Genomic DNA, 17,820 nt, shown 5'->3' with positions numbered 1-17,820 from the left:
AGTGGTTACCATTAGCATCCAGATACTTCTGATTACAGCATACTGCTTGACCAACGTTGACAAAAGTGTCCACTTGTATACACTTTTGTTGGCACCCCCAGTATCTATCTATCTATATCTATAGTTATACATATATATATGTATATACATTAAATTTATTGGGGTGACAATGATTAGTAAAATTACATAGGTTTCAAGTGCACAATTATATAATACATCATCTATAGATCACATTCTGTGCTCACCACCCAGAGTCAGTTCTTCCAACACCATATATTTGACTCCCTTTACACTCTTGTACCACCCCCCACCCCCCTTACCCTCTGGTAACCACTAAACTGTTGTCTGTGTCTATGAGTTTTTGTTTCTTTGTTTGTTTGTCTTGTTCCTTTGTTGTTTTCAGTTTTATATCCCACATATGTGTGAAGTCATATGGTTCTCCACTTTTTCTGCGTACCTTTCTATATCCTATAGATCCTATACTAAAATCTCTTGCATGCATACACCGGGACATAATTTGGGTTCTTTTCAATAGTTTCTCATTTCAAATTAGAAAAAAAAAAAAACAAGTGGCTTTATCACTGAATCAATAAATTGTGGTATAGTCACATACTGGAATATTTTCCAGCAGGGGAAATGAATCACAGATCTATATACAAAGTGTATTATTACAGGAACAACTTTGAAAGAAGCAACTTGCATTTGCAAAAGATAAGAATACAGCATGATACCATTTTTATAAAACTTCAAATAAGCAAAATGAAACAACGTATTAGGGATACAGACGAGAGATTTTTAAAAACTTAAAAAGCAAGGGCACAAGAGACACAAAACTCAGGAGAGAGATGCCCTCTGGCAGGGAAGCAGGGAGGTGGGGTAAGGAAAGAGCAGAGGTAGGCGCAGCATCGGCGCTAGGTATGCTCGGATTCTCACGTAGGATGGTGTATTCATGGGTAGAAATTTGACTACCATGTTTTATAACTATATGCATTCTTTTGTATGTATTACATGACATAATATATATGATATTGATATGTATATCTTAAATTTAAAAATAAAATATGTATGTGAAAAAATACATATAAAACTCTGAATCCCTTAAGATTTTAACTCCTGAATGTGCTCCCCAGGCCCTCGGAATCTGGCCTCAACCGCATTCTCTGTATGTCGCTCCTCTGTCTGCTCCATGACATTCAGCTTCTCCAGCCACATCAGATGCCCGTCAAGCCTTTACCAAACTGCTCGGTGTTACCTTGCACCCCTCGAATTGCCTCCTACGTCCCTTTCCCTGCCTTTCCTCTCAGAGCCCCAGATTCCTGGGCCTTCAAGCAACCCCATTTGTGCCCTCTCTGTTCCTGGACGCGCTCACCGCGCCCGCGCCGTTGGCCCCGCCCGCGCGCTCCCCTAGCCCAGGGCGCCCTGCCACGCGCCCTCGCCGTTTGCTATGCGCCCCGCGCTTCTCTTGGGCAGATCCGCCCGGCGCTGCCGCAGAGCCCTGGACCCCGCGGCTCCGCTGACTTGGGGCTGTGCCCACTGGGAACTGGCGGGGTGCGTCGTCCCTTGCCAGGCCCCGGAACCCGCCGGGCTGCAGCAGAAGGATGGGTCTGAGCCACGTCGCCGGGAGGAAGGGCCAGCTCCGCCTCTTTAGGTTTCCCAGATCCTGCCCCAAACCCACCTCAAAAATGGCAGGTATAGGACCAAATAACAATCAACCTGTTCCTGGGCATTCAGCTGTGCCTCAGTCTGGGCGCTGAAGGAATGGGGCCCCACCTTACCCAGCCACCGCGCCCAAGCTTGGAACGGTCCTGGGTTGTTCTCCAGGTCCTAGCGGGATGTTGGCCCCGCAGAAAAGTCCTCATGTTTGCCTTCAAGGCTAATTCTTGTAGACGTTTATTGGTAGCATGAAATGCCTGTTAACAATAATGAGTGAATAGGAGGGCTGACAATTAAGTTCCCGAACTCACCCTAGAAAAAGTGGGACATACCTCAATGCTGACTATCACTACTGTCACCTTCAAAGTACTCCTCTGGGGAAGCTATGCACTGATGTCAGCATCTAGTTCACCCTTCAAAGCAATTTGGGAACTCTTTTTCTGGAATGGCCATCAGAGCTGTTGTTGTATTACCCTTGATGTCCTGAATGTCATCAAAATGTCTTCCTTTCAATATTTCCTTTATCTTTAGGTAAAGAAGTCACTGGGGGTCCAGATCAGGTGAGTAGGGAGGGTGTTCCAATACAGGTATTTGTTTACTGGCTAAAAACTCCCTTACAGACAGTGCTGTGTAAGCTGGTGCATTGTTGTGATGCAAGAGCCATGAATTGCTGGTGAAAAGTTCAGGTCATCTAACGTTTTCACGCAGCCTTTCAACACTTCCAAATAGTAAACTTGGATAACTGTTTGTTCAGTTGGTACAAATTCATAATAAATAACCCCTCTGATATCAAAAAAGGTTAGCAACATCGTTGCAACAAGTTCATGAGCGTAATTCTCAGACCTTGTATTTCGGAATGATCATTTATTATGAATTTAATCAAAGCGAGGCAGACTCTCTCGGGTATCTACCCTCCCACTGTACTCCAGGTGGAAATGCACAAAGGTGGCCGTCCCCCAGCAGGTTGAGTTAAGGAGGACGCTAGCTCCGCAGAAGCTTCTGCCGTCAGACTTAGCCCCAAGGTTTCTGTGATCTGGGTTAGAGACAACTCTGACTTCCTCTTTTCCCGGAGTCTGTCCCTGGGAATTCCAAAGTCTCTCTTTCGCAGAGGAAGTGAGCCCTTTCCAGCACCTAGTCACGCAAGGTTCTAGACGATAGCTCCAAGCCCCCCTTTGCTGTCAAGGTGATCACCTGAACCCTTCTTTCACAGGTCCACCACCACCACCACCACCACCACCAGCACCACCACCACCACCAGCACCAGCACCATGGCAGGCAATTGTGGTTAAAATCGCTTTTTTTCCCCTCGAATTAGGAGAATCCGTGGGATCTCAAGTGTTGGTCCAGCTCTCGCTCAAGCAGCCAAAGCAGGGTCCGATAGAAAAGGGCAGAGGCGTCCAGCAGGGGTAAGATTCTTTGTATGGAAGGACTGGGTCTTTGGGTGAGAGCAGCCTTTTGAATTGACTTTGCTGGCAGTTCTGTGTAACAAATCCTGATGCGGTTTCCGTGCAAAACAGCCTACCACTAACCAGTATGCAGAAGGCGGATATGGTCCTGGCAATAGAGTGTGACCAGGCTTGGGACTCGCTGACAGAAAGCGTGTCCTGCAGTGCTTTCTAGCCACTGAGGCCTTCTCCAGAACCCTGAGAATGGAAATGCCTTCAAGGGTGCTTACAATATTGCCAGTTGGTCTTACTAACTAATGAATGATGCAACCTTCTTGTAAATTTCCTCCATTCACATTCATTAAAAACATGGTTTGCCTCTTTTTAAAATTCTGAGGGGCTGAAAGTTTCCAGAAGAGCTGTACTGAATATGAGGGGTCTCCCCACCCCACCCCCCATTGACTATACTTTGGAGAAGAGTTGAAGCATGAGGAAAGATAAAGAAAATGCCCTTTATGGGTTGGTAATGTACCACTTATGTACATACGCATATGCTTTCTCATTTAGCCCTCGTGACAACTCTGCAAGACAAATATTATCATCTCTATTTTATAGATAATCAAACTGATTTCAGACCGATTAATGTACTAGCTCAAGGTTGGACAGCAAGTATCAGAGCCAGATTTCAAACCCAGGTCTTTTTGGCCCCCAAATATTTCATTCTACTATTTAAAAAGCATATTTTCGTCTTCAGTTTCAGTTCTCTCCTCTCCTGCAATATTTAGTTTCAAGAGACAAAATATACTGATGTCTTTCACATTACTTGCGGTTATAGTGCTGTGATTCAACAGGATTTCTCAGAAATATGGAGCTAATTACTGGAGGGAACTTTTCAAGAGTTCAAGGGGCCTACCTCTGGCAGTAATACTGGGAGTGAGAAGGGAAGGAACAGGCCTGTCGCATTTCATTATGAGCCATATGTAATGTTACGTTTTTCTTTTTAAAGCTATGTGCAAGTATCACTTTGACAAACACTGGAAAAAAGATTATTAGCAAATAAAAAAATTCTGAAAGCTACTCATTGCTATCATTAGCAGTTTTAAACAATTGTCTGAAAAGTAGTAAACAGCAATTATTTTATATATGCTAATGATGGCACAGAAGCAAGTTTCAGGGGAAATGTTTCCTAGAATCTCAAAACTGAAAGATATCTTAAAACCACAAATCTGAAGTAATACAGAATTTCCAGTAATTGTGAAGTGCTGTTATTTATTAACTATATAATCACAAAATTCATTTAGGGAGAAGCCAGTAGTCAGCTTGGAGACCACACCCCACCAGGAGAGAGCAGACTCAAATTCAACCCCGAAGTCTAGGAGTGCAGACGAGTTAACAAAGCAAGCAGCTGAGGTGGGCATCATAAGAATTCTTAGACAGGGCATATGTTTTATGTCCCGGTGACTTCTCTACGTGCCGTATTTGACTTTATTTACACTGCGTGGCAGGTTGAACTGCACGCTGATTTGGAATGTTGGTTATGCCTCTTTCATTTTTTTAAAAGGAACTTTATTGAGCTGTTTATTGAGCTTTTCTGACTTTCTATAACAGACATACAGTAAACTGCACATATTTAGAATATATGAGTACAGCTGAATATGTTTTGACATATGTATATATGCCCGTGAAGCCATCAGTACAACCAAGATAATAAACGTCCTCCAACCCTCCCCAAACTTTCTTTGTTCCGCTTGGTGAATCCCTCCTTCTCTCCCTGACCTCCCCCCACCCCCAGGCAATAACTGATCTGCTTTTTGTCACCATAGTTTTCATTTTTAAAAAGACTTTAAAAAAAAAAAAAGAAAGACTTTTTTATTAAAATATAGCTAGCACACAATATTATATTAGTTTCAGGTGTACACAATAGTTATTCAACATTTATAGACCTAAATAAGTGATCACCATAAATCCCAAACCATCTGACAACTGTACCACGTTATCACAATATTGTTGACTATATTCCCCATGCTGTACATTACATATCCATGTCTTATTTGTTTTATACCTGGAAATTTTTGTTGTTGTTGTTAGTTACTTCTTTATTGATCAGTATTTGAGCTGTTTCCAAGTTTTACAAAATGGTGCAACAAATCCTCTTGGGTCCATCTCTTTGTTTAGGATTAATTTCTAAAAGTGGAAGCTCTGGGTCCAAACCCAGGATATTTTGAATTTTAATTGATATTGGTAACTTGCAATCTGAAAAGAGTGTACCAATTTACAAGACAGAAAATGCTGTTTCTTTGGATACCTAAAAGTCCAAATATTTGCTAACATGATGGGTAAAATATGCTTTCATTTTCTTTTTTTAATTATGTGAAGTTTATTTTCTAACTTACTAATTTTGGTTTCTAAGTAATATCAATTCTTTTTGAATTTTTCATTTTAACCATATGCTTGTTATTAGATTACTCGTTTTTGTAAAGAGCAGGCTGTTCTTGTTCTATCATTGTAACATCCCATGGAATCTCACCCAAGATCAAAAACAGTTTTTAAAGGTCTCAGTCCTTCATCAAAAAGGTAGTCTCCTACCAGCTTCTTTACTCTTCCAATGGAATATACTGAAGTTCTCAACTTACTGATTCCTTGTCTGAGTGAACAGAACTTTTTTCAGAAGTGTGATGTGCATAGCGTAATTCATGGTCCCCATTTTGATCTAATTTTCTTTCACTATTGAGTTCTGACTCTTCTGTTTATAATCCATTTCTGACATTTGGACAAATCTGTCTAGCTCTTATCTTTAGAGGCCCTGGTTTCAACTTATGCTATCAGGGGACTCTGCCACTGTGGGGTCTTGGTAAACATGCTACCCTAGGCCGGTGCTAGGGGCCTAATCCTGGCCCTTGATGGACATTCAGATAGAGCAAGAAATGTTTCATAAATGATGTCTGATATAGCATAGGTAAGGTTAATCTGAACTAAATCTAATTAAGATTAATTAGTTAATAAAAACACATTGCTTAGAAATAGTTATCCATAGATCTAAAGTCCACAGAAGTTTGTTTTTCTTTTTTCTTTTTTTAATTAACGTTTATTGAGGTGGCAATGGTTAGTAAAGTTACATATGTTTCAGGTGTACAATTCTGTAATACATCATCTATATGTGTTCACCACCCAGAGTCAGTTCTCCTTCCATCACCATATATGTGATCCTGTTTACCGTCATCTACCACCCCCCTCCACCTTTAACCTCTGGTAACCACTACTAAACTATTGTCTCTGTCTATGAGTTTTTGTTTCTTTATTTGTCTTGTTCCTTTGTTGTTTTCAGTTTTATATCCCATATATCAGTGAAATCATGTGGTTCTCGAAAAGGAACCTTCCTACACTGTTGGTGGGAATGCAGATTAGTACAGCCACTGTGGAAGGCAGTGTTGAGGTTCCTCAAAAAATTGAGAATAGAATTACCATATGACTCAGCAATCCCTCTCCTGGGTATCTACCCCAAAAATCTGAAAACATTTATCTGTAAAGACACGTGTGCTCCAATGTTCATTGCAGCTTTATTTACGGTGGCCAAAACATGGAAACAACCAAAGTGTCCTTCGATAGATGATTGGATAAAGAAGTCGTGGTATATATACACAATGGAATACTATTAGGCGGTAAGAAAAGATGATATAGGAACATTTGTGACAACATGGATGGATCTTGAGGTTATTATGCTAAGAGGAGTCTCTTTTTCTAATGTTAAAATACATAATTGTTTGGAGAGGATGGGGAACAACTTGAAATAAATCAGTAAACACCTTTACATTAATCTTTTTTTTTTTTTCATATACTTAAAATTTGTACTTAATGCCTTTTTCCTCCTAGACATCTGAAAGAACACCTGGGTATTCTGGGAGAAGTTTGTATTTCTCCAAATCAATTTCTGGGGGGAAAATGCACCACTTTCAAGTTGTTTATGTTGGTATGCTTGATATTGTCCCAGAGGCCACTTAAACTCTCCTCAATTTTTGGGATTCTTTTTTCTTTTTGCTGCTCTGGTTGGATGTTTCTGCTACATTATCTCCTACCTATATTGCTGGTTGGATCCTCGCTACGTCTAATTTACTGTTGATTCCCTGTAATATATTCATTTCCATTATTGTGTCCTTTATTTCTGACTCATTCTTTTTTATGGTTTTCATCTTTATTTATTTATTTATTTATTTTTAAATAATTTATTTTTTAAATTTATTGGGGTGACAATTGTTAGTAAAATTACATAGATTTCAGGTGTACAATTCTGTATTACATCATCTATAAATTTCATCTTTATTTTTATGTTTTCTATCTCTCTGTTGAATTTCTCCCTGAGCTTATTGATCATTCTTTTAATCAGTGTTTTGAACTCTGCGTCTGATAGATTGCTTATCTTCATTTCACTTAGTTCTTTTTCTGGAGCTTTGTTCTGTTCTTTTATTTGGGACATGTTTATTTGTCTCCCCATTTTGGCTGCCTCCCTGTGTTTGTTTATATGTATTAGGTAGGGCTGCTTTGTCTCCTGGTCTTAGTAGAGTGGCCTTATGTAGTGGGTGTGCTGTGGGGTCAGTGGCACAGTCTTTCTGGTCAAAGGAGCCACACGCTCCAGGTGTGTCCCTTGTGTGGGTTGTGTGTGCCCTCCTCTTGTAGTTGAGCCTTGACTGATAATTGCATATCAATGTGAGGGACTGACCCTTGGGCTCACTGGTTGTGAGGAGTGGCCTTGACTACAGTGGAAGAGTTGATGTACAGGGGCTGACCCTATGGAGCAGGATCTGCCTCAGCAGGACTCTGGTGCCTGCCCAATCTGCTCCTTGGGTGTGTCGTACTTGGAGGTGGCTGGATGATGATCCAGCTCGTTTTGAAGCTGGCCACTGGGGGCTCCAGCCCCAGGACCACCTTGGAGGGGATCCACTGTAGGTCAAGTTCAGCCACAGCCCATTCCCCACCCAGGACCACCCAGCAGGAACCAGAAAGAAATCCACAGATGGCGGCCACCTGTGCTGTGCTTGGAAGCGCTTTGAGAGGCCAAGCCACGAACCAAGGCCAGCTGCCACTAGTGCCGGCTTAGGGCTGCTCAGCCAGACACACAGGACACACTCAAGCCAGATGCTGTTTGTTCAGGTCCTGCAAACCTTTGAGAATCTAGGAAAGTCTGCAGCTTGAGCCAAGGCAGGCGGTCTGCACCAAAAAGCCACTAAAAGCAGCCTTGGGGTGCCCAAAAGTTGGGTGGGGCCAGGTCTCTAATCGCCAGGGCATAGCGAACTAGAATTAACAGTGCAGACTCAGATATGGCAGCTGTGTTTACATGCTGGGAAGGGGGAGGGCTCAACAAAGAAACAATGGCCTCCATCAGGTCTCCCATCCAGGAGAAAGCCACCTCTCCAGCCCCCATCCCAACCCAGATAACTCAATTCCCCACCATTTGTCCCTGCCGCCTTTTCAGCTGCTTCCCCAGTGCTGGAGCTCAGAGAGAGTGATTCTGTTGGTGCGTAAGTCTGCATGCAGTCCCTTTAAGAGGAGCACCTGAGAGTGCAGCTGCACTCAGTCTCACTCAGTCACAATCTCTGCTGGTTTTCACAACCAACAATTATGGGGACTTCTCTCCCTGGCACTGGAACCCTGGGTTGGAGTGGGGCTGGGATCTCTCGCCCTTCTATGGGATGGAGAAGGACCCCCACAGCCGAAGTAGCCCTCCCAATCTTTAATAGTCACATGCGGGTGTGGGACCAACCTGTTTCGTGTCTCTGACCTTCCTACCAGTCTGGAGGTGGCTTCTTCTGCACGTTCTTAGTTGAAAGGCTTCAGCTTGATTTTAGGCGAGTCTCAATAATGGTTGTTTTGTAGATTAGTTGTAATTTTGATGTGGTTGTGATAGAAGGTAAACACAGCGTTTACCTACTGCCCCATCTTGATTGTCTCAGTCAAAGGTTTTATTTCTCATGATATGAGAAGAGGAAAGCGCCCATAGAGTTGGTCTCAACTGAATTATTTAGGAATGGTAGAGGTGTCAATGATTGCAACATCATTACCAGGCCTATGAAGTACGAAGCCCAACCACCAATAAGAATTTCAGTTTCTCCTTGAAGGGTATTTTCATAGGATACTACAATTTCTAGAATGTTTCAAGACCCATTTTGTTCAAAAGATAGATATTGTGAGGACTGATTTATATTAACAGAGAACAGAACAAGTTGTTAACAGTTATGAATAGTCATGAAGCCTTCATATTACACAACATAATAAGGTTGATATTCTTGTAAATGTTTTCAATTTAATACTTTATGAAGTCAGCTTCTTTCACACATTTTATGATGCAGAAAATTACTGCTGCCTCTGTAGCTGCAGGGTGTCCTTCGCCTTTCAACATTTTAAAAGACTCCTTTAAAATAGACATTTATACAGGCTTGCATTTTTAAGGTTAGGCTTTGGGGTCTCATTTGATAACATCATAAGCAAAAAGCAGGCCTGCAGGACTCAATGTTACTGGCAAAAATATAGTAAGGGATGAATAGCATTTTAATCAATAACAGTGAAATAAGGAGAATATATAGCATTGCTTTTCTACAGTTTTTTATTCAGCAGAGATCTGGGAGGATATTCTTGCCCTCAAGGTCTTCACAGACTACTGGGGGAAACAGGAAGAAGATAAGAACTTACAGTACAATGGACAAGCAGCAGCATCGCCAGCTTCCCACATAAAACTTTGTATAACATTAATACATGGTTTCATTCACTTTTCCCTCTCTTAGGATTTAAGATGAAAACCTGCCATGATGTGTCACTTCAGGATGTTCTATTTTTATCTTAACTTGATTGAGGTCTGCACATGTATCTTTGATGGGTGTTTACTTCTCACCTTCTCGAATATCGTCTGTTCTCCCATGCCATTTTGAGGCCCTGGACCCATCCCTTTTGTCATTTGTCCCTATTTCTGCTGCTTTCACCAAGCCATGTACATATCAATTAAAATATATAGAATTACTCACTGTTTTATGTAATAGGGGTGCGTTAATGCCAAGATGGGACAGATGAGATAAATGTATCTTGACGTTCTAGCACATGAGGAACACCAGCCAGGTTTTCTCCTCACATGAGGCCTTAGAGATTGCTGGCCACGGACGTAGGTCTACTCCCCACCCCCACACCTCCCACATTCTCTCCTGTTTTTCTTTCTATTCTCTGTATCCGTATATCATCTCCAAATCCATCTTGTATCACTCCCTTCCCCCTCACTCTGTACCATCCATCCCAGCCTCCTTTCTGTACCTCTGATGAATCCAAGTCTTTCCTTTCTCAGGGCTTTTGAACTTATCAATTACACTTACTGCTCTTCCCTGGTTTTTTAAAACCAGCCCATACATGTTGTTATGGACTAAATGTATGTGCCGCTCCCACCCCACCCCACCCCCGCCAGTTCATGTGTTGAAACCCTAATCCCCAGTATGGCTGTCTTTGGAGTAAGAAGTGAAGAAGGTTAAATGAGATCATAAGAGTAGGTCCCTGATCCGATAGGACTGGATTAATGCCCTTATGAGAAGAGACACCAGAGAACTTTCTCTCTCCATGCACAAAGAAATAGTCATATGAGCATACAGTGAAATGGCAACTGCCTATAAGCCAAGAGAAGAGGACTCAGATTAAAACCTACACTTCTGGCACCTTGACTTTGGACTTCCAGCCTCCAGAACTATGAGAAAATAAATTGCTGTTGTTTAAGGCACTCAGTCTGTGGTATTTTGTATGGCAGCCCAAGCGGACTAATATACGTCTTCTCTTGGGAAAGGCCCTCCTTGGCCTCTCTATCTGAAGGCTGTCTCCTCCTCAGTGCACTCTTGAACTTGGCCCTTCCCACTTTGCCAGGACCCCTTCGCTGCTGATCACTCTTTGTTCTCTGCCATTTCCAACCTCTCCCTCTCTGCTGGATTCCCATCATCAGAACTTGTACTTGCCGTTGTCTTTCCCATCTTGAAAATACCTTCCCTTCACCCCTTGTTTGTCTTTCCTTCCCACCTGATGCCTTTCCACTGGTTCACAGCCAATACCTTGGAAGAGTTGCCTGCCCTCATTGTCCCTAGTTTCTCACTTCCCACTTCCTGCCTAACTCATGGCAGAAAGGCTTCCACCTCCACCGTGATCTACTTTTCCATACACATTTTAGGATCGTCTTTTCAATTTATACCAAAAAAATGCCTATTGGTGTATTAAGGGGGGTTGTGTTTAATTTATAGATCCATGTGGTGAATTGCCACCTTAATAATATTGTTTTCCAACCCATGAACATGGAGCGTCTTTTAATTTATTAACTCTTCTTTAGTTTCCCTTAGCCAAACTAATATTGAAAAATAACAAAGTTGTTTGAGCCAAATGTGGTATATCCAAATAAGGGAGTACTGCTATATGCTACAACATGGATAAATCTCAACAACGTGATGCTGAGTGAAAGAAGCCAGACACAAGAGACCACATATTGTGTGATTCCATTTATGTGAAATGTCCAGAAAAGGCAAATCCATAGAGACAGAAAGTAGAGTAATGGTTGCCTGGGGTTAGGGGGCAAGGGGAGGGGAAGAAAGGTGAGTGACTGCTGATGGGTACAAGGTTGTTTGGGGCTGGGGATAGGAAATAGGAATGACTAAAAATAGGTAATTGGAAATTGGATTGTGGTGATGGCTGCACAGACTCGGTGAGTTTACTAAAAGTATTGAATTGTATACCTAAAATGTGTGAATTTTATGGGATGCCAATTATATCTCAGAAAAGTGTTAATAGAAACAGGTAAAAACCCCCTGTACTTATGTGAATACACCACTGGCAAATGGTGGTCCTCAGCCAGAGAAATAGGGCAGGGAACTTGAGGGAGAGATACAGCTTTGAGGAATCTAGACTCCCCGGGCAAATGGTTGCAAACCTGGAAGATGCAACAACATTCTTGTCGAGTTGATGGGTGGGTGGGGTGATTCATCCCTCTGCATGGCCCTGATTTCCCAGCATACCTTCTTCTGCAGGAGAAATCAGTGAGCAGAGCTTCTTCCCAGCACCACTCCTGGACAAACTTAAGGATAGTTGGAGAGGGATGAGGAGTCTGGGAATCAGAACTTAGACTGAATTTTTATAGTATTGAGTACATTATTGCAGTCGGGGATATGAGCTTTTTTTTTCTAAAGTTTGTTTTTGCAGTGGTTAAAACTCTGGGTTTTCTGTTTCTTTCTTCCTTCCTTTCCTTCTTTCAGTGGTGGTAAGAGCACTTGCCATGAGGTCTACCTGCTCTCTTAACAATTTTTTAAGTGCACAATACTGTATTGTGCACACACACAGTGTCTCTTAGATGCACAGTCTCTCTTCCCCTGACCTCCTTGAAGAGATAGAGTATCAGCAGTCTGGGTTCAGTCAGGAGACAGAAACCACACAGGTGAAATGGGGGAAGTTCACTATAATTATTAAAATACAAGGAAACTCGACATGGTCCTGCAGGCTTGAGGGAGGGTACTCGTAGAAAGACAAACGTGGAAGGGGTTCAGACCCCGTTGGAGAGGTATGGCCAACCCATTGGCTAGCTGAGCAGCTTGGTTCAGCCAGGCTGAAGCTGGTCTGCTGTTGTTGGGAAAATGGCAACCCCCTGGAATGTAGGTGGTGAGCTAGCTATTAGCAATGAGTGATGTGGGACGCAGAGGAGGGGGACCCTCTGGGCCACAGACAGGCCATGCGGAGGACCTGCAGAGGGAATCAGGAGGCCAGCAGGGGCAGGAGGCTTTGGGGAGCTGTTATCTCTGTCAAGAGGGCCCCAGAAAGGTTATCACCAGCCCAAGGCTGCAAGGTTATGGGCTCAGGTAGAGCTGTACCAGATGTCTGCACATCCACACTACTGACCATGATACCCCGAGCCCCACCCCAAGCCAGACACTGCAGGAGAACCCCTTCCTCTTGCAGTGCCCTCCAGCGCCCTCTATTGAGAAAGCTTGAGATGGTGCTCAATCTCAAGAGGAAATGCTTCAAGTAGTTCTGTCACTTCCCACAGAGCATATAGAAGGGTGCATTCCTCACTTCCCACAGAGCATATAAGGAGGGTGCATCCGTCGCTTACACAGAACATATAGGAGAGTGCATTCAGAGCTGAGAGGCACTACATTGACAAGTGACAGTTAACCTCGCTGGCTTCAATAATGAGAGCGATGCGGGGTGGGGGGCGGGGTCCTTTGTTCTTTTGTGTGAAGAGAACTTTCTCTAGTCTGGGTTTCTGTAAAGTGATGAAAGCACGCTTCAGGCTGAGCTGTAGCTGATCCCCAAGCAGGGTCTCTGGGGTTCCTTGGGCCTGTGCGTTTTCTTTATTTTATTATATTTTTTTCCATCTTAGGGCAAACCGAGACCCAGGCCCGGAGACCTGATTGAGATTTTCCGCATTGGCTATGAGCACTGGGCCATCTATGTGGAAGATGATTGTGTGGTCCATCTGACTGCCCCGAGTAAGAGTGGAAACTCTACTGAAATACTGATATTTGAGTTAGCAAAGTAAAGAAGTACAGTTAGTTCTTGTGCTCCTCAACTGCGGCCTTGCTTTAGCAAGAAAACACCCCAAAGCATTGCTAGACCCTAATTCACTGTGTGATAGCGTTTGGTCGCTGTCTCCCAAACACCACTGCATGTCCGGCCCTAAGAGAGGTGCACGTTAGAGTGTCCCCAGCTTCCCTGACTGCCAAGACCACAAACTGCAAGAACCTGAGCCTCCATTTGTGTTGACAACGGTTCTGTATCCTTCCTCACGTTCCCCTGGCGGGTGCGGATACCTGTGTGCTCAGATAGTCCTCAAATGCTGCTTCCGGCTTCCTCATCACCTTTGGCACCTCCACCCCCACCTTGTCTCCCAACCCTGCCAACCTGCCCCAGGCTGCCCCACTCTCAGTGGGGACCCGTTCTCCTTTCACTTCTCAAGGCAGCATTAACACAAGGCTGAGGTGAAACTGGCAGCTAATTAAATAGTGGAGGTTTGATGATAAGGAGGAGGTGATGATAGAAGATTGTAGCACAGAATGGGGGGAAAAACACTCCAAATCAGACATGCAGAACCTTTGGTCACAGTGGTGGCCTCGGGAGCTGAGACCTGGGGAAGCTGGGAGAGGGGGCGGGAGAGGGCTCCTCAGCATATTCTTTGATGCCCTTGGATTTTGTCCTGTGCACATACTTGCCATTCAAGATTAAATTACAGTGGTGGTGGCCACACTTTGCTCACCCCCATGTCCTGTCTGCCTCTGCTGGCCTAGCCGCTCACCTTGCTGACACCTTCCTGCAGAGCAGGCCCTCTCCCACCCTCTCACCTCCTGCCCCATCCACTCACACCCTTCCCCACTTCTGGTCTGGGAGCCTCCACGAAGAACAAGTAAAGATTGCTTCACACTACATTCACCTCCATCTCTCCTTTCTAGGAGCCTAACTCTTGCATAACCAAATAAATTGTTAACAGTTATGTCTCCACCTTCTCCGTCAGATTTTGACTTCTGCCATCTCTGTTCCCAAAAGTTGAATTGCCAGGTTTTATGAAATCAGCAGATTTTCTTTTAATATGTAAGAAAAGAGCAAGGGACATTTCTTGCTCTCAGACAGCTTATAAAGGGGGAGGGTACACACATTGGCAGAAAAACAGTCCTGGTTTTAAATTGCTACCTACCTGGCCTTGGGCAGGTTCCTGACCCTCTCTGAGCCTCTGTGTCCTCTAAAGACTGCATATGATAATAAAGCAGGTTTCAAATATTTCTTTTGCCAAGCTGTGGAACCCTGTTTTCAAGCAAACCCTTAATGATTGCCAGTATTTGAGTAGGTTGATAAGCAGGGTGGCTCTGGGTGGAAGCTCATTGCAGTGGGTCCCATCCAAAGGCCTGTCTGCGTGGCCTCACCTGTGCCTGTAGAGGCTGCAGAAGGAGGCACGTTATGAAACCACATGATAGCCCCTTACCTGGAGTGGACGCTTACACGTAAGGGTGCTTGGCACACGTTTGTGAAGATTACTGGTCAGGTTAGGAAAGCGAGACTCAAATCCTAGGACTTAGGTCAGTAAGACACAGAATGCAGTCCGGGGCCTAAGGTACTTTAAGAATTTTATAAGAAAGAGGTGGCTGGGGGGTTTGGAAGTGGGGAGTGCAGTGCAAGACCAAGGCTTCTTGGGAATGCTGGTCCTTTGCAGTTTATCCAATCTACCCCCATGCTCTGCCATGCCTGTTATGGATGGTGAAACTGAGGCCCCACAGGGAAGCGGCTTACCCAACATCTTAGAGTGAGCCTGTGCTCTGCCCCTGCTTTCCAACTTCTGTTTGCCTTTGGCCTCTAGGTGAGGAATTTGAGGCCGGCAGCATCACCTCCATCTTCAGCAACCGGGCCGTGGTAAAATACAGTCGTCTGGAAGACGTGCTGCACGGCTGCTCCTGGAAGGTGAACAACAAACTGGACGGGACATACCTGCCGCTGCCCATGGACAAGATCATCCAGCGTACAAAACAGATGATCAACAAGATGGTGCATTACAGCCTGATTGAAGGGAACTGCGAGCACTTTGTCAACAATCTCAGATACGGTGTGCCCAGGAGCCAGCAGGTAGGGCTCCACTGGCTTCTGCTGAGGAGGGCTTTCCCCTGAGGTCTTGTGGTTCATCTCATCAGTGATTAGAATGGTCCGCAGTGGTTTCATATTATTTGTTGCATGGGTGAGGCCTTCTATTTCTACAGGATTTTACAGTTCCTTTTCATCTCTATTCATCCAGGTAGGAATAGAAAAATCACGGTAAGACCACCGGTGGAGTCTGGCTTGGCCATCACCTAGCCTGGTCTCCTTGGTGAAGTCGTTTTATTTCTGAGACTGTTTCTTCCTTTACAAAATGGGGATAAACCGAGCTAGATACTTTGTTGCTATAGTTGCCAACTAGCAGTCTGTGGGCCACGTGTGGCCTACAGACATACGTTGCTTGGGTGACTAGTATTTTTTTTAAATTACTTGCCAACATTTAAAAAATATAGAAATTTTATATAAAAAGATCTAGATTCCCAGCCTCTCTTGAACAACCACTAGATCAGGCCATTGGGCCTGTGTTCCTGTTTGCTGAAGCCCTGTGGGGCCATGTTCTGGCTCCCCATTTAGATGGACGTGTGGCGGTAGTTGTGCCACCTACCAGCTTCACCCGTATTACCTGGCCTGGCCCACACTGCATCTGGGTTTGTGACCCCGCCCCCATGATAGGGCAGTAATCAATGAAAGGTGGTACAGCATATGTGAAAGAGCTTTGAAAGCCTAAGTGGCTACGACAGTTTGAGATGCTCTTGTTAATATCTGATTCTCACTAAAACCCCATGAAGTGAACAGAGGAAGTATTTATTATCACCTTTGTAACAGAAAAAAAAAATCAAGGATTAAAGGTAGAACATGATTTTTCTATATTCTTTTCTATGTTTCTTATTTCTCTTAATATACTGGGATCAGATGCCAGCATTGGTCTCTCTACTATCCCATCTCTGAGTGACCATTAGCAGGCCTCCTACACTCTCCCTCCACCCACCCCCCCTTCGCTTTCCGCATCTTCCTCCTTTGTACTCGGGTCCTCTCCTAGCTTGCATTCCCTTCCTGTGAGGCCTTGCTCCAACGCTAGGGGTTGGTGGGCTCTGGTACGAGGGATCTCCCATTCCATGAGCACTTGTACATGAAAAGAAGACCCCAAGAGCTTATAGGTGGCCCTCCTTCCTCAGGAGCGTGGGCCTCGCAGCCATGAGACCCCAGCCCAGATCTAAGCTCGGACACTAATTCACCCTGTGACACTGTCCAAGTGAGCTCCCCTCCCTGGCTCTCAGATTTCCCATGTGAAGAATGAGGGCCTCAGTGTCTGTGCCCCTCTGAGACCCTTTGCCTCTGAGCCCCACAATGGAGGCAGACCCTGGGCTGAATGGCTCTAAGGGAGGGACCGGGGGCCTTGTGCCCCCCAGGGGAGAGGGAGCATGTCTGCCTCAGGTGTCTGTTCCAGGCCCTCCTGGCTTGTCTAGATCTCTTGCAGCTCTAGGACCTTTGGAAATCTAGGAGAGCACAGGTTGCTTCCTCCTCCACCAGGCAGGCTGGTTCCTGAAGAGGAGTGGCGAGGTGGGGCGCCAGCCTAGGATGGTCACTGAGTGTCCTGTGACTGGTCTGCTTTGCAGGTAGAGCACGCCATGATGGAAGGCGCGGAGGCTGCAAGAGCCATTATTTCAGCTGTAGTGGATACAATAAAGCCCAAAGCAGCAACTGCCTGAAGGTGCAGAAAACGCCAAGCAGAGGAAGAAGTACTGACATCAGCAAAAAGAGCATTCCTCCTTTGCTCCCCTGGTCTTCCTTTCTGTTAGAAAATTGTGAGCTTCTGGAAGAATCTAAAATGTATCTAATTACCCCTCTAGAAATACATTCAATAAGTGTGACCATGGATCCATGGACTCTCAGGGTGGGAAGAACCTAATATTTATTATGCAACTATTAAGCACCATATTTATTGTGCTCGGCTATTATTAGTATATAATTCATATACTAATTTCGTTTCACACTCTTTGTGGGAAGGGGCCATACTTGCTTCTTAGGCTGAACCTAATCTGTGACGCTTGAATACCATCTGACACATCCTGGAAGCCTCTGCTGGAATGTTCCCAGTAATGAAAAACTCTTTCCAGAAGTTCTTTTTATTGAACTAAAATATCTCTAGCTTTTCTGTATCGTCCTAGTCCTGCCCGTGTAGATGCACAGGGAGGTTTAGCCGGGGAAGACT

At 44.4% G+C, this 17,820-nt stretch overlaps 1 protein-coding gene across 1 annotated transcript; it reads left to right on the top strand.

Moving 5' to 3' along the window:
• The first annotated feature begins 1,403 nt into the window (after window positions 1-1,403).
• On the top strand, window positions 1,404-17,412 carry PLAAT5 (phospholipase A and acyltransferase 5). Its single transcript, XM_074337174.2, has 6 exons — window positions 1,404-1,687; window positions 2,961-3,059; window positions 4,340-4,448; window positions 13,414-13,522; window positions 15,379-15,641; window positions 17,225-17,412. The coding sequence occupies exons 1-6, from the start codon at window positions 1,599-1,601 to the stop codon at window positions 17,315-17,317; spliced, it is 762 nt and encodes a 253-aa protein (XP_074193275.1). The 5' UTR covers window positions 1,404-1,598; the 3' UTR covers window positions 17,318-17,412.
• The last annotated feature ends 408 nt before the right edge of the window (window positions 17,413-17,820 follow it).

Source organism: Rhinolophus sinicus, chromosome 14 (assembly GCF_057876585.1).
Source record: "Rhinolophus sinicus isolate RSI-liver-muscle chromosome 14, RSI-T2T, whole genome shotgun sequence".
NCBI lineage: Eukaryota > Metazoa > Chordata > Mammalia > Chiroptera > Rhinolophidae > Rhinolophus > Rhinolophus sinicus.
This window is presented reverse-complemented; position numbering and strand designations above follow the sequence as displayed.

Excerpts from the sequence above, each read along its gene's own strand:
- PLAAT5 (XM_074337174.2), top strand. The coding sequence starts at position 1,599 with ATGGGTCTGAGCCACGTCGCCGGGAGGAAGGGCCAGCTCCGCCTCTTT. Across the intron at positions 1,688-2,960 it reads AAACCCACCTCAAAAATGGC|CGAATTAGGAGAATCCGTGG; the intron begins AGGTATAGGACC and ends TTTTTTTCCCCT. Across the intron at positions 15,642-17,224 it reads GTGTGCCCAGGAGCCAGCAG|GTAGAGCACGCCATGATGGA; the intron begins GTAGGGCTCCAC and ends TCTGCTTTGCAG.